The sequence below is a fragment of the Patagioenas fasciata genome, chromosome 3 (assembly GCF_037038585.1).
Source record: "Patagioenas fasciata isolate bPatFas1 chromosome 3, bPatFas1.hap1, whole genome shotgun sequence".
Taxonomy (NCBI): Eukaryota; Metazoa; Chordata; class Aves; order Columbiformes; family Columbidae; genus Patagioenas; species Patagioenas fasciata.
This window is the reverse complement of record NC_092522.1, coordinates 97477704-97505344: the sequence shown is the minus strand read 5'-3', so window position 1 is coordinate 97505344 and position 27641 is coordinate 97477704. Positions and strand designations below refer to the sequence as shown.

Below are 27641 nucleotides of genomic sequence, written 5' to 3'. Positions count from 1 at the left end.
ATTAATGCATAATATTACAAAGAAAAACATGTAGAAATGTTTATATGTTCACATAATAACAATTCCCTCTGATAAAGCGATTGTGAAAGTCATCAAATTAAAACCATGCAAAGTAGCAGCAAATTAATGTTCCTCCACAATTACAGGAGAGTTTAGTTAGTGTAATTGCCAGTGCAAAAATATGTTTTTACCCTTGAGCACAGAAACCTAGTTTTCGCCTGTATCCCAAAGGAGTATTATTTTGCTGCTGCCACCCAAATAGCCTAACTAAAGCCAGTATTTTAAATTTATTCTCACACTGCTGTAACTTTAGAAGGTTTAATTCTTTAAGGATATCCAAGGGCACTCAGATTTCCTGCAGGTACTACAGTTGTTTTGACAGAATGTAAATTCAGATACCCATAGGGAATTACAAGAAAACAACTTATTTTACTATACAGTCTCCAGCTGGGTTTCTATAGGATGATTTATTAGTGAGCATTACATGAACTAATTGAATTGTACATCCCACAGGAAGATGGGGATAGCTCTACAGACTGCCAAAAATCCTGTAGGTTCTAGAAATCCTAGATCCTAGAAGTTTTCTTTTGCTATATTAATTACATTTTTTTGCTGGCAAACGTCAGTAATCTTTGTTTTGTTTATAAAAAATAATCTCAATTCACAGTTCCAACTTCTCGGTTTTCTTTCTCTTCCAGTAACTTGTCTAGGCTTCTTAATTTGTATTCACTTGTATCTCTCTCTGCTACTTCTGTTTTTACAGCTTTGCTCATTAGCAGAATAAAATAAAAATCTATTAATAGATCAAAATTTTACCTAGTTATTATTCAAAAATTATACAAATCAAAGTAACTAAGGATAATTTCAAAGCTCAGACAAATGTTCACAGCTTTTGCTCAGTATACCATCACAGTCATATCGAGTTGCAAACTTCATGTAAAACTTTTTCATTTTCTCCTACGGAATGTATTGTTCTTGTAAAATCTTACAAAACAGCTCAGAGTAATTATTTTTTACAGTTACATAAAAACCAGGCAGTTTGTAGGGAAGAAACCACACTTATCACTTTCTAGTATACTTTGATCCACTGAGGTTAAAAGTTCATCATTAAACTTGCAAAAAACCCCAGAGTACACTGTTACCAGAGAAGAGCTGGTCTGCACTGTTCTTAGGCAAGAAAATTGTTTCAGTGAACAGACAAACACACAACTGTAAAAATGTCACAAGTAACTTTATCCCTAACTAAGTGACCTGCCACATTGCCACCACATGCTGTAATTCATAGGCTGAAAGAACAAGGATATTACATGGCAAACTGAAGTTGCAGCACAGCTGTGAGTAAGTCCTGCCTAAGTTCTGCCTGTCTTAGATCCTACCAGAAACTGACTTTACAGCTTGGCATTGGAGAATAGCTGGCTTCACAGAAAATCCCCAACTACCCTGATTCCCTGAAGACAAACTCACCTAACCACCAATGCTATTTCAGTTTTGTTTTCCTTTTCATAATCGCAGATTGAATCTTAAATATGACACCTATCCAGACAGTTCCCAAATTAGAGCAACAGTTGCAGGAACTCACAGCCCTAGAAATATTCTCTCTCTTTTCCAGTAAAGTAGTCAAAAGAGACTTTCCTGGGCACCTCAGGTTCCCAGTTACCAGCCTAGTAAGATATCCTTTAACCTTTTCTCACCTATAAGTCATCAGATCCTATCAAAAGAAAATTGCCTTTAAATAACTAAGAAACCTGAAAACTACAAAAATATTATTGACAAAGGTTTTTCGAAACACAAATTGTTGGTATACACAATTGCTCACTTATACTTCCTTTTGTACCTTATTTTTAATGTGTCTTTTTAACCTTTACTAAATCTGAAATTCTATTTTGATCTGGAATTTAAAAATGCATAATTTTTAAGCTTCAGAGGCAAAGTCATTATCTTACAGTAATCCTTCCACAACTTTACAAATAACCTGTTTGAGTAAAACAAATAAATACCACTAAAACCCCTGCAGTCAGTGAGAGCAGCATGGGCTTGATCCCTTAGAAATTTACAGTATTCACTTAGCAGATATGGAGAATAAATAACAAGTTTAAATGGTGACAAATAACTCAAGGTAATAGACTGAATGATGCAGATAAATATGGGTAACTTCAATTTATTTGCCAATAGAATAAAATGTTTGCTAATAAAAGGTGTTTTGCAATACCTCACTGATCATGAGGCCAGTATCTCCCTGTCATTTTTCTCTTTCCTCACCTCAATCCCATTTTGGGGGAAAGGAGCAGTGTTGTGAGCAAAAGGGAAGTCCTGTTACCATCACTGTACACTCATACAATATTCCTAAATTGGGCAACTTCATAGTAAAGAAAAAATTGTAGATTATGTTACAGAACATAAATATACACTCTGACCTTGATTAACAATCTAGACCTGAAGCCCAAATGTAATTTGACTTGCATTTCCTAGTGAAATCAAAGGGGAATAAACATCTTCAGGATTTGTCATTTTTTTAATATTATGAAAATTTCAGGTGCAGTTTTGGCTTATGATGTTCTAACTCCTTCCACTATTCCCTGCTAGTTCCTCATCCCAAATCATGCTCATACTTCTTAAAAACCAGCAACAACAAAACCATCATTGCATTTGTAAATTATGCTCAGTGCTCACACTTTACAGCATAACAGTACTCCCTTTCCCAGCTCATCTTTTAAAACACTGACAGCTTCAGTAAGTTACCTTATAAAAATTTGAAGTGATTTAGTACAATTTCTATTTTGTTATCATAATTATTTGTACAGAATGTTTGTAAACTTTCTTTTTTCCTTATATCTGATGATCTCAGAGTAAAGCAGGAAGGGTCCCTTTCAGTAGGCTTTTTTTCCCTGAGTATTTTTTCTGTGAAGCATACACTTTTCCCATTTTGATCTAACAAGGAATCAATTAAGTTTATGTGTTGTTAATAGGCAATGTCCTTGGAAAATATATGAAAGTTATAATGGACAAAGTATCACTATGAACTCCTACTGCAATACTGTTGAAAAAATTGCTAATGTTATTCTCGCGTCTCCAGCCAGGGGAACTATGACTTGCACTTAGACAGTTGATTATTCCTCTTTTTATGGTTAGGGGAAACCGAAGCATTGTGCCAAGTTTTAGAATCTGTTTATTATAAAGTATGCCAAAAGACTGAGAATATAAAATGATTTAGGTACTAGATAGAATGCCTTATAGTAAGCTAAGGAAAATAACACTTAACAGAACTTTTAGGATTGATTTTTTTTTTTTTTTCCAAAACATTATTACATCATAGATCTCATTTTTACATGATACTGCCAAAAACATAAATGAAATATATGGCTTAAAAATTATTAGACAAATTCATGGAGTACAGGTCTCTTTCTAGCTATTAAAGCAATAATCAGTGTGAGTTCTTTGCTATAAGAAGCTCCATAACTCTTGATGACTCTATGACTGTTCTTAGGTTTAGTTTATCACCAAGAAAATTGAGAGAGAGATATAACGGCAGTGTACGGTTATTTTCACAAGTAGTATTATATATTAAGGAGTATTTTAACTCCCAGAGAAAGTCAGTACAAAAATAACTACCTGGATTCTCAAATTCAGATACATCCAAATAGAGATAAGGTCCAACTTTACTACTGAGAGTCAGCCACTGTAAAACTGGCAAATGTAGTTGATCTTCCACCTCCTTATCTTTCTAAATAAAAACTGGATGTGTCTCAAACATATGCTTTAAGCAAGTGTAATTTAAATACAAATATAAGTTTCCATGGTGCTGTAAATGAAAGGACTATACAGACTTCTGACAGGAGAACAGGATGGTGATTTTCTGCCTTTTTTTTTTTTTTTTTTACTAAATTATTGTTATGGTTCATATAAAGCCTCATTTTTTTTTTTTTTTTTCCTTAGGCTAGCAAGACAATTTAAAATTCAAGGCAAAAAACCCCTGAAAGAATATTAAGATTTCTAGTTGTGCAACTCTTTTAAGGTTAAGGATCCTTAGCTCAAAAAATGCAAAACAAGATCCACTACATTTACTAGAGCACAATAAATTATAATTTCTTGTTGTCTGAATGTCATAGTGTAGTAAATCTTGTTTTTACTAGGAAGGGGATGACTGTTCCCTAAGAGAGCTCACCTACCATGGCACAGTCCACTGGTTCTGCTGGCAGGGAATCGTTCTGAAATCTAGACTCTAGCAACTGACTTAGAAAGGCACAACACTTTGCTCAAGGTATATGACTCCCTTGTACAAATCTGTGGGTCCATACTAACATCTGTCTTTGAAAGCAAGGTCAATCTGCCTAAGAAATTCCAATTTTCCACATATCAAATTACATAATTTTCAAAGTCCCAATCCATAGATTGAAAGAATGAGGCGATGGATTTTAGGAAATTAATAAAGATGGTGAAAATCTACTAGTTTTCCGAATAATGTGTAAGTTCAGCTCTGTTTCTTGAAACAAAATCTATAAGTGCATTGCAGAAGTTAGGATTTTTATTTCTTTTTCCTACAGAAAGGTCTATTTCTCACTAGTCCTCCTTGGAAACTCCGATTAGAAAAAAAAAGTCCAACACTTCAAAATCTATTTCTAGAAAAGAGATTCAAGATGTTCAATTCTGAACATAAATAACTCATGCAAATCCTTTATGAGGGGAAAAAGTCTACTGCAAATATCCATAAGCTGTTTACAAATGTATCTTTTGACATACATCTATGCATGTGGTGCATTATAGGGTTTAATTTCCTGTGAATACTTAGGATAAAAAGCCCCAAGTACCATTTGGTGTTTGATTTCTTTGTAGACAACTATGCAGTGATTAACTGTAAGGGAAGGCTTGAAGCAGAAAAAGGTAGTGAACACCAGTTCAGGGAGCAGAAGCAAGTATCCTGATATTTGTGAGAAAACTGCATTCCAGGTGGAAGTCACTGACTTGTAGAAGGTAGAACCAAACAGAGCTTTAACTTGAATTTGATGGGAGATGAAAAGAAAGAGATAAGAAAAGAATTCAAAGATAAATACTGCACCAGAAAGGAAAAATGCTTTCAGGAGTTGTGTTTCCAGTCATTTAATGATAGGTCTAGGGGCAAAATTATTCTCAGGTCAAAAGCAGAGTTTTTTGTAACAAACAAAAGCCTTGTGGTTTAGAGTCTGGATTAGAGTTCAAAGAAGTAGACAGAAAGGAAACCAATGATGTAAATAAATGCTTTGGAAACTAATTCATGTGTTAGAGCAAGGTTTTGTACATACAAAACATGGTATGCATACGGTTTTTAATGCACCCCAAGTCTGGATTTTAAAATGTCTAAATTTACAGTATTACTTCATATGAAGTGTACAATTTAATGTTTTAATATTATTTCATAGTTATGCAAAACAGCCATGGTTCAGTGCATTAGTGGGAAACCATATGTATGCATATTGTGTGATTTCAGTTACTTTCCAAGCTATTTTACCACAGTTTAATTTATTTAATTTCTCATAAGTGCAACCATCTGATGTAATTATAAGCTACCAAGAGACCAAATGGCCTAAATTTCCTTTGTTAAGTTTAAAATAACACTTAGTTTAAACTCTTGTTTGCTAAGTTATGGACTTTTACCGTTCACATGGGAGTTTGAAGTTCACTATTACTTCAGGATGTCTCAATAGTACTACTATTAATATAGTATATCTAACAGAATTATAAACAAAGTGTGTTTTTCTAACCAGTAACATTATTATTCTACTTTTTCTGTTTTTTTTTTTTTTTTTGTTAATATTATCACATATCCATATTGTTTCATTATTAACTTCCCAAAGCTTTTTCATTTGATGGAATATACATACATACAACATTTTGTGAAATGAACTGGAAAAACTTATTTTTGTGTTTGAGAATGTTGTTTTTATCTAACATAATTCAAAATTATTTCAAAATTACCAAAATATTTTGCTTTCAAGCTTTGGATTATGGAGATAAGGAGAAAAATTAAAAAATAAACTTATTTTTAAGACAACAATACAGATCAGGAACACACTAGATCAGACCAATGCTGTAGTAGTAGTATTATGTCTATAATAGCGGTGAAGAGAAAGTCACTTCAGTAAAATCATGTGAACTTTGTCAATTTCTACAGTTTATGTTCCATGCATCCTCCCAGCAAGCAGAACCACTTAATCAGACATGAGAAACAGTATTTCGCTGACTGGTTCATTTGTAATCAGTTTATGAACCTGTTGTCCATGACTTGCCTGATTTCTTTGAACCTACTAAGATATCACCTGCCTCCCCAGCTTCCTGTGGCAGCAAGTTCTAGAGGTTCTCTGCTTCATGTGAGAGAAAGTCCTATTTCTTCCAGTTGTTTCTCTACTTATTTTCATCCTGTCCCCTCAATTCTTTTACTGCATAATTTGGTGAAGAATTTTCCATTTAAGTTTATCTACCACTGTCATAGTTTTCTAAACCTTAATCGCATTCACCTCAGCTTCCTCCTCTTCAAACAGGATAATTTCAGCCATTTCACTTTCTCCTTACAAGACAACTATTGCATTAATATATTTTTTGTTGCCTTCTGTTGCTTCTCTAACTATACTAAACCCTCCTTGAGAATCAAGGTCCAGAACTATGCACAGTAGCCAATACATGAGCTTACTGGAGCTTTACTCAGTGAAATTATGCCCTCTGTCTTGTTCCCTACACTTTCCCTGATCATGTCCAGAGGTGTTTTTTCTTCCCCCCCCCTCCTCTATTCTGCACTCTGACAATAAAATGAGACAATGATTTCAAAGACCTGTCAAGAATTGCTCCAAGTCTTCTTTCCTGCATTGTAATGGCCAGTTCTGAATTCAGCTGTGGGTAAGTATTAGGCTATTTTCCCCTAGATTGTTATATTACACTGAAGCTTATCTGCCACCTTTTCACTCTTTCCATCTTGTGAGGTCCTTCTGCAGTCCTCAAGTGCAAAGAATTCACTGAGCTTCTCTTGCTATGACCTTAACCAAAGTGCCCAATTTATGCTTTAGCCATCTAACAATTCTACGAGTTCCCTGCTTTGCTTCCTGGTTTTGAAAGATGTGAAGAGCTTTTTACAAGTCACAGTATCTTTTACAAGGCATTTTTCAATTTGTGTTATAGCTTTTTGAACTTCTTTCCAAGATCTGAACTACTGTGTTTTACAGAGTTTTCTGTTGTTTCCATGTGACCAAGCTTTCCATTTATTAAAGTGCCATTTTTTTCCCTGAGACAGCCTTCAGTTTCCTCTTTAAGTAATTTGGCAGATTTTGACCACTTGTGTTCTTGAATTGTGGCACACAGTCTACCTGGGCTTTTAACTTAGGATTTGTTTAACAGCCCCAAGTAAGTTTCTTGTGGTTTTGGCTTACTCCTCTTAAGCTATTTCACAATGCACCCCATTTTTCCAGTTTCCTTTCCCAAAATTCAATGTCTATCTGCTGAACTTATGCTGCTGCTCTCTCATGCTACAGCCATAAACCTAGCTGCATTATAATCACTAATATACGTAATCTCTGTCATTAACACCTCTTGAGCAAGGTGCTGGTCTTTTCAGATGCAGGCTGAACATTACTCACGTTCAGATTTTAATTCTGTAATTCAAATGGTGCTCTTCTACACTTGTCAGGTTTTCCCAAGTTTAAATATTTCCCTACAGCCATTTAATTTTCATTCAATAGCCTGGGTCCACAATGATAAAGGTGCAATCTACCTTGTACAGGTTCTTCCAGTTTCAAAAGGTTTTCCATTTTAAATGCATCTAAATTCCTTTTGTCTATACCAGCACAATACTCATGTACTAGGGCGCAATCTCTGTCTGCCTCTCAGATCTCATAGGGAACTAGCAGTCTTTCAAAGACAGATAGATAGATGCATGTCCTAAACCATGGCTTCCTGCCCAGCTTGAATTTATAACCTCAAAACCATCCCTCTTACACTTCCCTTCATTACTGGTCATCAGCACAGGTCACAGTTACCAGCTCCTTTCCAATACACTGAAGGAACATGCCTACAGATATTGTGAAATACAGTGTCTTTTCAGATGCAGAGCAGATTACTTTGTACCTAAGGTTTCTTTTATGTTATAAATCCATTTACTTATGTGCCTAACAATTGAATAATCTTGGGGTTTAAGATATTCTCTGTTGCTAGAGCATCCTTGATGCAAGAACATACTGTAATATCAGTTTATATGTTTTTCTTGTGTGAGAGATCAGACATATTCCTATGAATGGAATGTCCTCAGAAGGCTTACCACTTTGGAGGTAAAACTCCTCTGCAACATTCTTCTAGGTCTCATCCATTTCTCTACTTCTCTAATTTCTATTCACTATTTTTCTATTACTTTTCTAGTATAATCTCCAATTCAATAACTCCTACTTAAAATAGACTTCTTAGGGCCAGGAGGTCTCCGTAGTGTTACATACATTGAAATTGTCCCATGGGTGGATAATCACAGATGTTGTGCTTTGCAGAATAAAGTGGGTATCTCCCTTCTGCTCCGAGATTTACCTTTCTGCATCTTAAGAACAAGCTAAACTACTTTAAGTTTACATTAGTTTAGCTTTTTTGAAGGAGCTGCTTACCATACTCAACCCTCTTTAATCTAGTTAGCAATATGTAAACATACTCGAGAGTGTGAAGAAGTCCCACACAGGCACAAACAAGAGCATTCATCTCATCTGGGGCTCTACATACCTTCCCTTATGTTTGCCACATAGATATATGCTACATATATACAGTGAGAATTCTGAGGAGGAGATTCTACTCTCTGTCTTACCTAATGTAGTCCATTAAGATCCAGTCATCATAGTCAGTAGAGTCTAGACTCACTAGTGAAATGCAGATATCCATCCCAAACTCAGCTGAACAACTGTACAAATCTCATTAAATATGCACTACTTATAGTCAATGAAAATGTGAATAGACAACTAGCTTTCTCAAAGGCAACTCAAGTTAGGCAAGCTGAATCGTACTCTTCTTCCCAATCAAATTACAGATAATTATAGGGCTGTCAAGTCTCATGTCTTCTGTGCAATCTGGAAAGTCCTGTTAAGCAATTGCTTATTTGCTTGGACTAGCAGAATATTGTTCTCTGACTCTACATGTGCATCAGCAGTGATGCCTTTGTGTAGAAAAGTAGTTGGTTTTCCTGATTTTCCCCTTGTTTCCATCTTTTATTAAAACAGGGAGAAAATATCAATAAAATGATACAAATTAAAATAATTTTAGGATAGAGTGTGATCACATCTTTCTGTCAGATACAAGCAGAAACACCAACCAGCTGAATATCGTTTTGAGTAAAGACTCAGAATCCTTTTTGCCCTCTTTTTGACAGCATGAGACAGCCTTAGTGGAGCATGGAAGAAGTACAACTACCAATGACTTCTTACCAGTCATAGCAAAAAAAAATAAAAAAAAAAAAGCCAAAGAAAGTAAGAAATAGTGTCTATTACTAATATTCTACTGGCTACATTAGCAATATGTTTACTTATATCAGAGAGAAAACATCAGTTTTCAGTTATACATACTCATCTTACAACTTCAAAAATATGCAAATGTCAAAGGAAGTAAGGTATTGCAACTAATTCATATAGTGCATCTATTTTTTTTCTCTTTTGTGCATGAAATCCATATATGAAAAACTGTATTAGATAGGGAAGTTCTAGCATTCATGCCCCATATTAGATATACAAAAGCTATAGGCTATAGAGACAAAGTGTTTGGGGTTTTTTCCTAGAAGTATTAGACAACCTGAGAAAATCCTGAAGTGTATTTTCTTGCAAGCTATATTGTAACACATGTAGAGATTGAAAAAAATCCAAGATGAAAAAATCAAAAGCATCCAAGTATGTCTAGGGAAATACATATTTAATTTTTCAGTTGGTTATTTGAATCAACGTAGTTGCTGACCTTGCCTGGCTGTGCAAGGTCCACCAAGACAGTGTCCCCCTCAACAGGACAAGGGAAGAAAACAAGATGACAAAGCTTATGAGTTGATAAAGACAGATCACTTACCAACTACCATCACAAGCAAAATAGACTCAACTTGCCAATTAAATACAGATTTTTGGAAAGTGAGAAACAAATTCAAAACCTAAAACTAACTCTCCCAAATCCCTTCTTCTCAAGCTCAACTTCACTCCTCCATTCCCAACTCCTCTATCTCATCCTTTCACCCTGAGCAGTACAGGGCAGGTGGGAAATGAGTCAGTTTGTAACAGCTCCTCTCTACTGCTCCTTCCTCCTCACATTTTTTCCCCTGACTAGGTCTTTACTGACTGCAGGTCCTCCTTCCTGTGTGGGCACTCCACAGGCTGCACTTCTTTCAGGGTGTACCCACCTGCTGCAGCATGAAGTCCTCCATGAGCTTCAGGGTGGATATCTGCTCTGGTGTGTTCCTCTCCCTAGACTGTAGGGAAATATTGCTCCACTACAATTCTCTCCAGAGGCTGCAGGGGAATCTCTGCTCTGGCACTCACAGCTTCTCTTTGCTCTCCTTCTTCACTGACCTTGATGTTTACTACACTACTTCTCACAGCTGCTTTCCTTACCCCTCCCTGTGCTACACAGTGTTTTTTTACACTTTCTTAAATATGTTTCCACAGAGGTGCAACTGTCCTGGTTAAGGGGCTCAGCTGTGTCCTGTGGTGAGTCCTGTGGTGAGTCCTTTGGAGCTGATTGGAGCTGACTGGAGCTGACTAGGACCAGCTGTGCCTGTCCTGGGGCATCCCCTGACCCTTCCTCCTAGAGGCTCTAGGAGGAAAGCCCTCTCTCTAAATAAAACATTGGCACCTGCACTCAATAAGTTGCATAAACCTTAATACAAAGAAAGGCATCTTCAAGTGCAGAAAACATATATTTAGCTGGATTAATTCCTGATTATTTTTTTAAATAGAGGAACTGACTGATGTTATTCTAGAGGAAAACAGTAATAGAGGATGAGCCTACCATGTCTATCCACATATGCGTGCCTCTAGAGCATCAGAAAGCCTTTTTTATCACTGTAAGACTTAGAGAGGCATGATATATGTCTGACTGTGGTGAATGTAGTTTAGAGCATTTAAAAATATAGCACCTGCAGCATAGTTTAATCACATTACATGTAAATAGAATGAATATAAAAAAATGAAGCAATCATTCTGACAGATTTATCTGTCAAATGTGTATGCATAGTATTTCTTTTCATGAATTTCTAATCTGTGCATTTTTAAACATCTCAGTATGAAATGCGGTTATCTTTTGAATATGATTTTATGCAGTTGTCTACAGGTCATTTAATCTCTCATTCTCTTAAAATGGAGGAAAGTGTAAATCTTGGATGTTGCTAGAGAAAATATTACCCAAGGGTATTCTGTATTAGCACTGGCAACAGCTGATAATCATACAGGTTTGCAATATCATGTCATGATGCACAGTCTGTTGATTTGAATTGTTTTCTGACTTCTTTTTTTTTTTTTTTTTCTGTAAAGGAAACTGGAAATTGTATTCCAGCTAGATTTACTCCTTATGTGAGACTGTAACGTATTTTCAACAGAAAAATCATAAACCATACTTACTTTATGTAATATGATTTTTAGTTATCTAGCACTTTGAGCAATATATAAAGAAGTGAAAGGTCCCTACATGTATACAAAAGTTAGAAAGAAATTTGGGTAACATTTTGGGATGTGTTTTTGATAATTCAGAAGCACAATATTAGAAGCCAGACATGCCAAAGGGAGGCAGATCTCATGCCAGACTTTCTCTTGAGGCCAAATACATTTAAAAGGATCAGATCCTAAGATTTGAATAAACTCTGTTTGGAAAATAAACAAACTAACAAACTTGAAAAGGTCTAAACTAATTCCATACTTTCCCCAAAGTGTGGCCAACACTGTAAAGAATGTTCATTGTTATGACAGATGGAGTTACCTTCTACTAGTTGATTTGCTGACCATGAGAATCTTCACGGTACAGACTCACATATACAGGTGCGTTCTTTATGCACAGCCATTCTCCATGAGAATGCAAAAATATTCTTGAACTTAAGAGGAGAAACTGGGTGATGTATTTTGTGCACTAGCTTCATTTAATAGAATTCTAGAATTACCTGGATTTAGAAATATGACTCATGTCTATTTTTGATGTAGAACATTGTATTTTGAGGTTTACTATTGAAATATAGAGTCAAGCTACAGCAAATGGGGCTCACAATGCAAATTAGGTAGTTATGTCATCCATGCTGAACTGAGGCATAAATGATTTTCAGGTAATGTTGGCTTAGCTTGCTGTGACTTTTCAGATTTACAGTTCATGCTCCACCTTTAAAGTTCTTTAGATATTTTCTTAATGGTCTTTTTTAATGCAGTTTCATGTAAGTAACAAATAATGAGATTTTCAGAACTGATTTCAAACAAGTGAATTTCTGTCATGTATTTTCAATAAACTGACATGTTCAGAAGTTACTTAAATAAAAATACATTTCAAACAGTGTATTACTCTTTCCCCTATAATTAAAATAAAATTTGAAAACATACGTTAATATTTATCTCACATCTTGAGCTGGTCCATCCTGATTCACACGAGCATTGATATCCATCAATGAGATCTATACATCTGAAATACAAAATAGTATTATTCAGATGAAGCTCTGGCTTTCTAGATTCAACAGTAGTAGTATTTTTCCATACATTTCAAAATAGTAGTCTGATGTAACCTAGTGATATCTATGGTACTTTGAGTAAGTTTTAATAATGGGTATCAAATGTGTATATTATGGATGCTGAGGGGTATTTAGAAGGTTATTGATTCTCACATTAAAAGATATCTTCCCATTTGAACCTGTTGGCATGTAACAGCTAAAGATTTGCTTTTAAGTATATCAAACTCTAATTAATTCACATGTACTGAAAACTGGCTTATGTTAATGAACAAAAATGTAAAAGAAACTGAGATAATGTAACAGTATATTACATTAGTTTAAGCAGGCAACATCTGTCATCTTTAAGTGTGCTTGAACTCTTAAGGAAGAACGTAATTAAAAGTATATTTATCAACCTTCCAATATCATTAAATCTTAAATATTGCTCATTAGATACATTATCTTGGAGATAATAATAGTTAAACAAAAATAACCACCTTCCATGAAGACAAGGATCTGGCAAGCATTCATTAACATTTATCTCGCAGTTTGTTCCAATAAAACCTCTCATACAGTGACACTTATAGGAACTGATGTCATCAATGCAGCTTCCATTGTTGAGACAAGGAGTAGACATACATTCATCTATATTTATTTCACATCTATCGCCTGTGTGAAAAATGGAAGATACAACTAAGCTTTAAATTCCAAACTCAAAACAACTAACAGTTCATTTGTTAATATAAATAATTCCAGATAAACTGTTTTTATTTACATACATTGTTTCTGTAGTTCATTATATTCATCAATAATGAGCATCCCAGTGGAATTACCTGTGAGTGTAAATGCCAGAAAGAATGGCTATATTGCAGCATATCACAGTGATAACATCTGTAATTGTGGCAAGGCAAGAAGACTTTGAGGGTCAACTTGCAAGCAAAATGGTTAAAAGGAGAAACTGAAATTTCAAGAGGAACATTTTGCACAGCTAGTAGGAAGATTAATAGCACAGGTTTCCTGTAAGAGGAATACGGAATTAAAATCATACATGTCTTGGTGGTCTAACTGTAATACTTATTTCCTCAAAATGAAACTAAAATGCAGGGGCTTTTGGTAAATGATGACAGATGTAGAAGTCTCTGAAATATTTTTGAAGGCATTCATTATTTTCTGCTTGCAATTTTCCTGCAAATTAGTGCCACACATCTTCCATCTAATCACCTTCAAGTACTTTACTAAATAGTGATTGACAACCAACACCTACCTAGGTGTCTTTGTAGTCAGCTACTAACCACTGCCTGGTAGGCAACTAAGCACCCCCAGCTGCTCATTCACTCCCCCAGCATGGAATGGGAGAGAGAATCAGAAGGGTAAAAGTGAGAAAACTTGTGGATTGAGATAAAGACAGTCTAATAAGTGAAGGAAAAGCTATGCATGTAAGCAAAACAAAACAAGGAATTCATTCGCTAGTACCCATTGGCTGGCATGTGTTCACCTGTCTTCAAGAAAGCAGGACTCCACTTGCAGCAGTTGCTTGAGAAGATAAAATGCCATAACTCCAAACATACCCCCTTCTTTCTTATTCCTTGCAGCTTTTATTGCTGAGCACAACATCATATGGTATGGAACATCGCTGTTGTCAGTTGGGGTCAGCTGTCCTGGCTGTGTCCCCTCCCAATTTATTGTGCACCCTCAGCCTGCTTGCTGATGGGGTCATGTGAGAAGCACAAAAGATCTTGGCTCTTTGTAAGCACTGCTCAGCAGTAACTATAGCACTGATCTGTTATCAACACCTTTTTTCAGCACAAATCCAAAACACAGCACAATACTAGCTACGATGAAGAAATTTAGCTCTATCTCAACCAACTCAGTTTCCTAGTTAATCACACATGTTACTTTGGAGGTGCAAATCTGTATTTTAAAAGTTAGAGGTTCTAAGTTCGACTCTAGTAATTTGCTTTTGATAGTGAGATATATGTGAAACCAATAATATTTTTTTTTAAATAATTTTACTGTTTTATTATTTTTAAGGCAGATATTTCTGATCTTCAAGAAAGTAAACCCTAGATTAGCTCCAGTCAGGTTTTTAATTATTTCAAATAGTTTGCTTTATAAATAACCCCATGACATTCATCCTTCCTGTTGGAAAATCAGTAAAATAATTGTAATGAATTAATGAAAAAATAAACCTACAGAATAACTACATAAAATTGAGAAAGTAACCATTTTTAGTATCCTAGACTAGAGTAGAATTCAGATAATGTTGTGTTAGGGAAGTCACAGTGTAATACATCCTGCCTAATTTTAACTATTGTAAAATTAAGAAACTAGTTTAAGCTAGGTGTTTGAACTCACTTTAAAACAGATAAAGAGAGAAGCATCTTCAAAGGGTGACCTGTATCATGTCTTGGGCATAATTTATCTGGAATGTCCTAGTGATGACAAAGACTGCAATGGATATTAAATGAGTAATTTGGACTAGCTGCCTAGTTTGTAAAGGATTAAAAATAGATGAAATTAAGCCTATTCCTAATATCAGCATGGTAGCCTATAAATAATGCTTCCTTAAATAATTTTTTTCTTCTCAGACTCAGTTTTCCTGCTCCTTAGAGTTAAGTGAGAACGTATCACTGAAGTCTTCCTTAATCTCTGTCCAAATACTGTGAAATACTGTATATCACCTTTCAAGGCAATCTTTTCTTAAGAGAATGCTTAATGTCACAAAGGGTCTTGTCTTGAATCTCCAAGTGAATCTGAAATACAGGAACCAAATTTATGAAGTTCAGGCAGAGAATAACATGGGAAGCTAGAGAAATGCAACTTTGTGCTTAGTGTCTTTAAAAAACAGATATCATGACATGTAATTAAGATTAGATTCGGCCATGAAAGACTGAATCTGATGGAAAGAACAGAAATGCCTTGTAGTGATATCTCCATATTCTGTCCTAAATAAGAATGCTTTAGCAATATTAATAGGCAAAATGGACATTTAGTACTGCCTGTGTTAAGGTTTCAGACATATATAGAGACTAATAATCCATTTTGTCATTCCCACCCTAACAGGAATTTGTGAGATTTGCTAAAAAGACAGACTATAATAATTATAGTAATTACTGGTACAATAGGCTTAAAGATGAAAACAAATACATGTAACACAGCAAAAATAATTAAAGAAAATGAACTAAATAAAATAATTTTGAAGTATTCGTTCTAACAAAGAAAATAACTTGCTCAATAGTAGGAGCTAGTTTGAATGTTCTTGCCAAAATATAGTAATTCAATATATTTTTGATATCTTTTGTAAAAAGTAATTTATATTCAGATGCAAAAATATTTTCTTTAAATTCCACACTCATATTCTAATCACCTCTGAAGAAATGAGACCAAATACATGCCTGGCACAAATCCATTAGCATCTTTGGGTTAATCTATTTTGTTACAAATAAACATTTTCATTTTAATTATTTCCAAGAACAAAATGTACTAAATTTGTAATCTGTCACATCACAAAAGGCTGGCAATTGTTAACGACCATAATCTGGACAGTCTGTCATTCTCTTCCAATGTGTCTGCCATTTAGTTTGAAACCTGACTTCTTTTTCAATCTTTGTTCAAAGTATGAAAACTTTTACAGAAAATAATCTTCCTGTCTTACAAACATTATGATACAACCAAACATTCTGCAAAGTTGGTGTGAGAGATGGACTACAATACCAGAGAACTAACACCTTACTAAAAACATTGCCTGTAAATTATTTCATAGTTCTTACCATGCCAGATGTGTTACTGGGTTGAAGACACCTCTTGGAGCTCTGCTTTACAGATCGTATTTACCACACTAGAAATAATGTCTCTATACATCAAAGAAAAGGGAGAAGTACCTCACACATACCATGATGGGGGATTACAGGTGTCGATGGTAACCTGGGGACACCCGTGCATATCAGAGTGCTTCAGAAGACAAGAAAATATCATAGATGTGAAAAGACAAGAGTGTGGAGTGTAACACTACGACGAAAAGGAGACAGCTATTTTTTTTACTCATTCAAATAATCTAAGGATCAGTTCTTAATAAAGAAAACTCTGCAATCTGCCCTTTTTATGACCAACCTATTTCACTAATCAGGGATGCCTCAGCCTTTCTTGGAGCTCATTTGCACAATTACACACATCCTAATATAGAGAGTGTCACATCTTCCATCAAGATTTCATTCTTTTCAACTGTAAACTCAAATAAAAAATTATGCTTCTCTACCTTCAAGGATGTTTCTCACCAACTTCAGAATCTCTCCCTCATCTGGACACTGGGCATTTATTCTCAGTCTTCTGTTTAAAAAAATACTATGTTTTTGCGTTTCTTCCCTCAGAAACACATGCCCTCAACATTTGGGTTTTTACAAGCTGTAGTGTACCTAACAAGCTGAAAAATCAGAAACTAGTATTTCAGCACAGGAAAGGAGGAAGTTTGAAAAGGCAGTGGGTCCTAGAAATACCTTTTTTTTTTTCAAACTCTCCTAGTTGCAAAACTTGAGGTCCTCAGGAGCTTTTTCCTTTCAACAGAATAGTGCTGAAAGCAGACACTGTGAACATAGGAACGGACCACACAACAAACACCTCTGACGTGTGATCTCTGAGGTGCACAAGCAGTATTAGCTATGCTCTCTCTTTAAGCTCTCATCCTACTACTAGCAAAAACTACTCTGAAGTTTTTCTGCACATTTCTGCATTTTGCCTATGACTGATACACTCATTCCAAGTTCTGTAGTATATGCAATGTATATAATGATTTATTTATCTTAAAATCATGCAGCAATTCAGCTTCATTACTTTAAGACACTTTTTTTTTGTTGGTTTCTTTACACTGCATGCACATAACTTTGCAAAATTTTAATGTTTTTAGAGAGCAAGCAATTATTATTTTTACAATACATTTCTGATAATTTCTATATCTTCCTCTCTTGGTCAGTAAGCTTGACATTTTCATAACATTTCATATTTGGATGTTTTTGTGATTCTGTGTTATATTTTTGAGAGTAAAACTTTTTTTTTTTTAAATATAGTATATATTCTGGTTTGTTTACTTCTTTTTAGACTTACAAGAAGACATGTTAGAACTTATACATATACATTTCAAAAATATACAAAACCTCTGTATACCATATATTAAATTGTTTTATTTTTAGGGTTAAAAACTGAGGAATATGGGAATTTATATACCTGCTCATTTAATTTAAAAGTGAATGCAAGAACCAGAGTGATTAAACAAAAAAAATGTCACTTGTAGCTTGTACTTTTAGGTATTTGAAGTCTAGACTAGAGCACGATGAGACCATCAGAAGGAGCAATCTGCCTAAGCAAATTACTTCCTGAATTATTGCTGTGCCTAGTCATAGCATCAGATCAAGCGTCAGATCTTAGCAATTTGAACACTATCTACTAAAAATAGTAGAAATTCAAAAATTCATAATCTTGTGACAGCTGAAAAGGAACACACCATATGGACAGTCTCTAATTTAGTGACAGTCCTATTAATGTTTTAACAGTCTGGTAGCCAAAATTATCAGTACTGAAAAGCATCAATATTAAAATAATTTAAATGATTATACCAAAATTCGCCCCAAACATTGCCGATATCTAACATTTTCCACTGGTGGTGTGCTCATGCTTCAAGTGTCCCTGTGGGTCTAAAATGTAGCACTACAGTTTTCTCCCAAAAATGGTAGATGGACAGTGGATGGAGGGGCATTGCAAGGATATACCAGCATCATGACATCTTTACTAGGAGGACTGTGAAGGGCCTAGCAACAGATTTCTTTGTTTCAAGGAACACAAAAATGATTGTTTCTTCTTCCCATAGTCTTGGGCTCTGCTTGGGTTTGCTTTTATATTTTTCCTTGTCACAGTCCACTTCCTTCTCCCAGGTTGCCTGGCAGTGACACCCAACCCCTGACTCCCTGGCACACCAAGGGCAGCCTGGGCAGTGGCTGTCAGGGAGGTGTGTGTCACCCTTTCCCAGTTGGGCCACCACCAGAGCAGAAGCTGGAGCAGGGAGGCAGCAGTCACTGGGCCCAGCACAGGGATTAAAGCAGTGACACTCAGCTCAGGCCATGGTGAGGCTGAGCCCCTGCACTGCTGGCTCAGCGCACACCCGGGCCTCCCCCTGCTGAGGGCAGAAATTGTATTTATTGGATTACAGAATTATAAAATCAAGCTATACCTAAAGATATCACAGTATAGAATTATGGTTCAGTTCACTGATGAAGAAACTTAAAAAAAAGGGATGGAGAACAACATAAATCTGAAGACAGTGCAATAAAATCTGTTAATTCATATCTGAGTATTGGAAACATCATGGCAAAAATGTCAGAGTTGTCCATGTTGCCAGAGGAGGTCGCATTGTAGCTCAAAAAGCTGCAAATATCAATTCAATGTTTACAACATTTTAACTTTTGTTTAAAGAACATAAGGTTTACTATGTACAATTATTTTATTAAAATTGAGAAGAACTTTTAAAACTAAAAGATAACTTAAAACTTTTGACTGAAAGACAAGTTTCTATGAAGCAAAGTGTCTCTTGTATGAAGTAAAACAGTTCAATACAGAGAAAATAACTGTACTGGTATGTTGTATTATATATATAATGTATATGTTTCGTATATTGCGTATATGTATTAATATAAACACATACATATAGTCCTACAGAGGAATAACCCATTTTTTTTCAGAGTAGTCACTGTTTATTATCCATTTTAACACTGTAAAATGGAGTGTAAAAATAAAATAAGAGGAAATTGGAGAACTGTATTATATGGTAAAGGCATCAAGAAAGAGATGTTTTAGCATCACTCTAAAATAATATAAGTATAGCTTTGTGTAAAAAAACAAACACATTTACCTCATCACTTTATAACCTGAATGCCTCCAGAATATGCTAATATTATGATTATTATTATAGCTTTTGATTTTCTTCTCTATTAGGTGTGGTTTATGTAGTCTGTAATAGTCTTATTTAAAACTGAAGCACTTCTGCATTTTCACAGTCAAATGATAACAAATGTAAAGTTTACTGTACAGCTAAAAGCACAACTTGTCTTTATTTTCTTGGAACATAAAGGACCATACTTGCTACTAATAAAGTAATGTATTATTCACATTACAGTTTCAATGTCCCAACAGAAATGAGAACAATACTGTCCTTGGAGGTTTTTGAGACCCAACAGGACAAATCCCTAAGAAGCTTGGTCTCACTGCAGAGCTAACACGACTTTCAGCAAGACGTTGGACTAGATACCTTACAAAGTCCCTTCTGACCTGAATTACTCCTCTACAAGAATGATATTTCCCCTGGTAGCTTGGCCTGGTAGCCTGATTAATGGCAAAACGCATGAGATCAAAAGTATGCAATGAGTGCACGGAAGCAGATGACAATGCAATAAGAATTTGATCATGGTTATATGCAGAATTAGTTGTGAATAGCATATATTTAAACAAAGACTACTAATTTTCAAAATTCATGTGCTATTTAATAACACTGGTCAAATCCCACCTCCCCCCAAAAAAATCAAAACAGAAAGTATGCAGAGAAGGCAGGCTGCTTTTATTTTCCATTTAGATTGATGCTAATCACACATTGAGATTCCATGCAAGCAAGCAGGAAGTACAAACACTTGGAAATAATCTTGACAACAGGAAATTATTTTAATTTCTGATAAGAAAATGTATTATTTAGAATACAGGTATGCCACGAGTAGTATATTAGGCACTAATGTTTGGTTCATTTAATTACTATAGCACAATGTCTTCACTATTTGTTTCAAGTGAGAACATGGCAACTGAGAATAGTACTTTAGGTTGACTGCAGGGAAATAAAACTGATCCAAGTCAAATAATCAGTGAGACCCAGAGAGCTGCCCCACACATTTTTCCACCAGAAAAGCTACTACATTTTTCCTAAGAAAAGCTACCAGATTCTTAGCATGAAAGATCAACCTACTCTACTTTAATGAACAAAATACTCTTCATGAAGTCACCTATTTCTCTGAATCTTGCTGAGGATAAAAGACAGAGACTGCTGTCAGAGATAGATTTAGATATTTATTGCTGTGATTGATAGAAACATTCACAGGTTTTTAAGTGATGAGTTACTTGTTTTTATTTAACTAGTTCCCAGTAATGATTTTTTGAGTGCATAGCAAAAAAACCTACACTATCAGAAATAGCTATTAAAATATCCTAATTTCATTTGTAAGAGTACCTTTTAGAAATATTACAATAATTTAGTGTAAAAGATTTAAGCATTAAGCACATTTACAACTTACACAAAGCTCAGAGAAATATCACACAATCACAGAAGAACAGAGTGGAATTATAATACATAATGTTCCTCTGTGGTGTTCTAGCATTAAAGCTGCATAAAAGTTCCTTCGTCACAGTATTGGTAACAGAGCAATTTATGTGGAAATTGAGATTTCAATCCCCTGGGTCTTGGTAACTCTTACAGAATAGAAGCTCCTTTAAATCATGCACAGTGGCATGCTTAAATACATTCAAAGACCCCTCCAAAGTTACAGTTGTTGAAAAGTACAGACTTTCCTAGCTAGCAATAACAGCTGGAAAAGAGTTCTAACAGTTGTATCAGGGCTTTCTTGAATTTGTTGTAGGTATAAGGTGAAGAACTGATTTTGGTTCTAGAAGCCTTAGATAATTTAAATTCTCACCAAATATTTTACTATAACAGATAAGATTTAGATATAATCACCTGACCACAAGTTCTCAAACGTTCTCATAGGATAGTCCTGCCTCCTGAATTCTGCATTTCAAGCAGCTCAGAAAATCTTCAGGGAACAATTCTATATCTGCTTTACCCTGAAACACTGATCTGATAAATTATATTTATAAGAAGGTAAATTAGGATGTTATAATTTGAATTACTATCTGTTTAGCTGGGGATTGTCTCAGTTGTATTAAATGTTCCTATTCTGTTAAATACTATGCGTGTGTGTGTGTGTGTGTGTGTGTGTGTGTGTGTGTGTGTGTGTTCAAAAAAATATACTTATGGTACACATAGCAGCATGATCATAAGGCAAACCACTGAACTTCACAGGAACGCTTCCGTAATTAGCATACAATATTTAGCAATGATTCTATGCTTGCAAGGCATGGTTTCCTGAAGGAAGGGATAGCTGGGGTTCTTAGGACATGGTTTAGAGTTGTACTTGACAGTGCTAGGTTAACAGCTGGACTCTATGATATTAAAGGTATTTTCCAGCCAAAACAATTCTATGGTTGTTACTGTTATTATTATTATTATTATTATTACTACTACTACTACTACTACTACTATGTTTCCTTTCACTGCCACTTTGTGGCAACAAGACAGAAATAACAAGAATGGTGCCAATATTCTTGAATGCCTCAGCAAAATCTATTAGTTTGAAAGAGGCAACCAGACCTTCCATGAAGGGAAGTCAGGCACTGAAGGACTCTAAAAACTAGAAAACTGAGGTAAGAGCTATCAGCACATGTCTCTGGAAGACCAAAAGCACTTTAGCCATGCTAGTGTGGCACTGTATCTGGCTCTACTGCCATGCCTCTAAGGAGAACTAATTAGCCTGGAGCTGATACTATTTTGATGCAGCTAATTTTTTTATTTTTCCCATCCAACCTAGCTTGCACATTTTGAGTGGTGATGAATAGTATGCTTACTGCTGTCAGCTGCATGAGTCTAAGGGAATACCTCACTCCATTTACAGTAATAAATTGAAAAACTGATATCAAACATTTACAGATTTGTTTGATATGGAGCAAGAATGTTTCACACAAACAGAGAATGCATGGATGGCTCACCTACTGAATATTTTATATCAAAAAGATTTTTTCCTTTTTTTGTTGTTGTTGTTGTTGTTTTTGCCTCACATAATAAAAATGATTAATATTAAACTAACCAGCTACAGAAAGAGAGAGAATGTGGGAGAGGATGCATCACCATAATCCTAAACTATGTGCAAGAATTCGATTCAAGACTTTGTTCTGTTCAATATGAAATGACGTACGCAGAAAGAAGCAGAAGTAATTCAAAACTCTTTATTAATGTTGTTGTATTTAGCACCCTCTATAAAGGTGCAGGAAACTTGGAGAAAAGTCTATGTTGAATCAAAGTGAGATTTTCTCCCTGTCAGTGATACCACTTTAGGCAGTGAGTACAATAGGAAATTGGTATAAGACCTGACATGTCCATGACTCTATGAACAGCATCCTTTTTAAAGCAGTTTCTTCTACATTGATGCTATTCATCGATAACATGCTGTTTCTTCTCAGTAGTCAAAAATAAGAAACAGAACTAGTTCTATTCTTGTTTCACTGACTCCTATAAATTCAGCAAAAGAAGTTGGTTCTGTTTGAAGATAAATAGTAATTAACTGTACAACACCTTAGAATTGCTATACTAAATACATTCAAATTAGACAGTAATGAGAATGAAGAACAAACACTTCACATTTAGATACTCTTTGCCAAAAGACAAGGATTTTCCTCCCTAAAGGCAAAGATCTGTAACCCAAAACAATTATATTTTACTAAACAAGGGGAGTGTACTGTCATCCAAGTTCTTAATCACCAGATTTAATTTGTACACACAGTGAGAGTTGCTATTGCCAAACACTCATTATGAATGGGCTTTTACACCGCATATTTTGAGTATAATCTGTACAAAATATTAGGTAGTTATTGACTTTGTCTCCTTAAGGACCAGAGAATTTGCATGCACTGTTGAGCCTGTTTTTTCTCACAAAGAGGATTCCTAGGTGTTCAGCAACTTCACTGGTTTGAAACTACAAACACATTTCTCTAGCTTTCTAGTTGGAGGTCACTACTATATGGTATAGTAAGCTTTAGGTACTACATAAAATGTTTCCTCAAAGAAGAAAATATGTGCCAGAATATCTTATCCTGTTGCTGAAGTTGTAAATACAAGATTTAAAATAAAATTATTCAAAAGGTCATATCCAAATAGTGAACTTGGGTAACAAAGGTTAGACACAATAACCTATTGTGGTTTCTGTTTGGCATATAGAACACAAGACCAAACATAAATTCTTGTATTCAATTCTTGAGTTCTTTTCCTGTAACTCAGTACCCTATGGGCTTCATCTGAAGGTGCTCCAGGTGAGGCTGCACCAGTGCAGAGTAGAGTGGGACAATCACCTCTCTCATTCATCATCAAAGGCAATCAGATTGTTCAGACATGAACAAGCTGGCCTATGTCCTTGGAAGGCTGATTTCTCTTATGTCTGAAAGGCCATGGAAATTGGGAAGGTCCCCAGAGACTAGGGCAAACATTAGACTTATCTCCCCCCAGAAAGTCAAAAGTATGATCTGGGCAACTACAGGCCAGTAATCCTCACTTTAGTCCCTGGGAAGATCATGGAATGAATTCTCTTAGAAGCCATTTCTAGGCAATAGGAGGAGAAGGTGGTAACTGGAAACAACCAGGATAGGTTGAGAGCAGCCCTGTGGAGATGACTTGAAGTACTTGTGGATGAAAAGCTGGACATGACCTGGCAATGTGCCAACACAGCCCAGAAAACCAACCGTATCCTGGGATGCATCAAAAAAAGCATGGCAAATAGGTTGAGGGAAGTGATTCTCACCGTCTTATCTGCTCTGGTGAGACTACCCCTGGAACACTGCATCCAGCTCTGGGAGTCCTCAGTACAGGAAAAACATAGACCTATTGGAGAAGATCCAGCGGAGGGCCACAAAAACTATCAGAGGAATGGAATACCTCTCCTAAGAGGACAGGCTGAGAGAGTTGGGGTTGTTCAGCCTGAAGAACATAAGGGTCCAAGGAGACCTTATTGTGGCATTAAAATACTTAAAGGAAGTTTATGAAAAAGACAAGGACAGGGTGTTTATCAGGGCCTGCAATAAGACAAGGGGTAATGGATTTAAACTAAAACAGGACGGATTCAGACTAGATATAAGGAAGAATTTTTTTATGAGGAGGGTGATGAAACACTGGAACATGTTGCTCAGAGAGGCGGTAGATAGCCCATCCCTGGAAACATTCAAGGTCAGGTTGAACAGGACTTTTAGCAACATCATCCAGTTAAAGATGTCCCTGTTTATTGCAGAGGGGTTGCACTAGATGACCTTTGTTCATGTCTGAACAATCTGATTGCCTTTTATGATGAATGAGAGAGGTGGTTGTCCCACTCTACTCTGCACTGGTGCAGCCTCACCTGGAGCACTGTGTGCAGTTCTGGGTGCCACACTATAAAAAAGATACAAAGTTACTGGAGAGTGTCCAGAAGAGGGCTACAAAGTGGGTGAAGGGTTTGGAGGGGAAGCCATATGACGAGCGGCTAAAGTCACTTAATTTGTTCAGCCTGGAGGAGTCTAAGGGGAGACCTCGTTGCGGTCTACAGCTTCCTCACAAGGGGAGGATGAAGGGTAGACACCAATCTCTTCTCTCTGGCAATCAGTGACAGAACTCAAGAGAATGGCAGGAAGATGTGCCATGAGAGGTTTAGATTAGACATTAGGAAAAAGTTCTTCACCCAGAGGGTGGCTGGAACATTGGAACTGGCTCCTCAGGGAGGCAGTCATGGTCCGAAGCCTGACAGTGTTGAAGAAGAGACTGGACAACGCCCTCAGACACATGGTGTGAACAGTGGGGTTGTCATATGCAGGGACAGGAGTTGGGTTTGATGATCATTGTGGGTCCCTTCCAACTCAGAACATTCTATGAGGAGAAACTTACTTACTTTGAGGATAACAAAGTCCTCTCCTCTCCTCTCCTCTCCTCTCCTCTCCTCTCCTCTCCTCTCCTCTCCTCTCCTCTCCTCTCCTCTCCTCTCCTCTCCTCTCCTCTCCTCTCCTCGCCTCGCCTCGCCTCGCCTCGCCTCGCCTCGCCTCGCCTCGCCTCGCCTCTCCTCGCCTCGCCTCTCCTCTCCTCGCCTCGCCTCTCCTCTCCTCGCCTCGCCTCTCCTCTCCTCCCCTCCCCTCCCCTCCCCTCCTCTCCTCTCTCTCCTCCCCTCCCCTCCCCTCCCCTCTCCTCTCCTCTCGTCTCCTCGCCTCGCCTCGCCTCTCCTCGCCTCGCCTCTCCTCACCTCGCCTCTCCTCTCCTCTCCTCTCCTCGCCTCGCCTCTCCTCTCCTCGCCTCGCCTCTCCTCGCCTCGCCTCGCCTCTCCCCTCCCCTCCCCTCCCCTCCCCTCCCCTCCCCTCCCCTCCCCTCCCCTCCCCTCCCCTCCCCTCCCCTCCCCTCCTCTCTCTCCTCCCCTCCCCTCCCCTCTCCTCTCCTCTCCTCTCCTCTCCTCTCCTCTCCTCTCCTCTCCTCTCGTCTCCTCCCCTCCCCTCGCCTTGCCTCGCCTCTCCTCGCCTCGCCTCTCCTCTCCTCTCCTCGCCTCGCCTCTCCTCTCCTCGTCTCTCCTCTCCTCGCCTCGCCTCTCCTCGCCTCTCCCCTCCCCTCCCCTCCCTTCCCCTCCCCTCCCCTCCCCTCCCCTCCTCTCCTCTCTCTCCTCCCCTCGCCTCCCCTCTCCTCTCCTCTCGTCTCCTCTCATCTCATTTCCTTTCTTTCCATTTTAACTCTGTATACCCAGACAATGGCTTCATATTACTCCTAATTAGCCTACTCTTGCTCCTTCCACCAAATGTGTTCTTTTCTGCATCTGAGATCAGTCAGGTGTTTCCTATTCATTCTTGCTGGCCTTCTGCCATGACTTCTCGATCACTCTCTTCCTTGAACAAGGATGAGCAGCAATTAGAACAAAGCTGCTACCAGACTAAGATTTAACTGGTTAAAGTATGGCTAAAGGCTCTAGTTAGTAGACAGTCACTTTGAGAGGAAAAAGACTGTTTATGTCCTGACCTTGGCTCTCAGGAGAGGGAGAGGGAACTAGCAGTATTGACTTGGCACTTCAGGCCAAATACTTAATGAGGTTACACGTTACTGTTCTACATTCTTTCTGGCCCAGGAAATATTTTCTGAATAGTGTTGAAGCTCAACAAGTACAGCAAAAGTGTCCCATCCTTCCCTTACAAATCAGACTAGCCTATAGCATGGACATTACAGCACTTCTCAGGAAAATACATACAGTAACTTTGACCCTTTATGACGGTATGTTCACTGAACCTATACTTCCCAAAACTTATGTGAATTCTCTAGTCATTAAACTTACAGATGGACACCACTACCTCCACATTTACTATAGAAACCCAGTTCTGACAGTATACAAGTTAAATTCGTTCTTGGCATGCAAAAAAATTTTGGCCTCTCTTGATATGTAAGCTGCATCTTGCTTTGACACCTCAGGGAACATACCATGAGATTCCTCCCCTCTAACTCTAAATAAATAGCTACTTCAGTTGCAGTGTAGTTTTTCATCTTCCTCTGGATATCAATAGCAAGGAATACAGAGAGAGGTTTGAGGAGTGCAGATGCAATCACTGCCAGAGTCAGCTGACAGAGTGAAGCTGTAGAAGTAGCTGTGAAGGTCAAAAAGATACAGAAAACTTCTCTCTCTTTCATTGATTAGATCTTGTGGGACTTTTTTGTCAGGTCAGCCCATTGTATAAAAACCAGAGCAGAGTTTTCATCGTCACGTAGACAAGATGAACAGCACATTCTGAGGCCCAGGATAAGGAAGGCTGAGGCTCAGAGCTGGCATTAAAGATAAAATACAAGATCAGTTATTTAAGCCAAGTTTTTGACTTGGTTTAACATACAACTTAAGTGCACCCTCAATCACTTCCAAATGTCAGTTTGTATTGATCTCATAGAGAAGTTAAGACTGTAAGCATAGATCTGAGATTGAGAGAATAGCCATTGAGAATTAAGGAATAATTTCTGCTCTGGAGAAATGATGACTAAACCTTCACAGCAAAAAGTTATTTCATGGTACTTAGTCATTTTTGGGCATCTTCTGGATCAGATGTCCAATAATTGCCACTTTCAATCAGAATTCTGAATTAATCTACCTCAGTTTAATGCACACCCTTT

At 37.0% G+C, this 27641-nt stretch overlaps 1 protein-coding gene across 1 annotated transcript in view; it reads right to left on the bottom strand.

The window, feature by feature from the left end:
* Nucleotides 1-27641, bottom strand: part of EYS (eyes shut homolog) — an 870143-nt gene that overhangs the window by 427428 nt on the left and 415074 nt on the right. The window contains exons 29-30 of the mRNA XM_065834576.2: nt 13141-13312; nt 12540-12618 (exon numbers count right to left, since the gene is read on the bottom strand). Coding sequence (XP_065690648.2) covers nt 12540-12618; nt 13141-13312 — 251 coding nt within the window. The remainder of the gene's footprint in view (nt 1-12539; nt 12619-13140; nt 13313-27641) is intronic.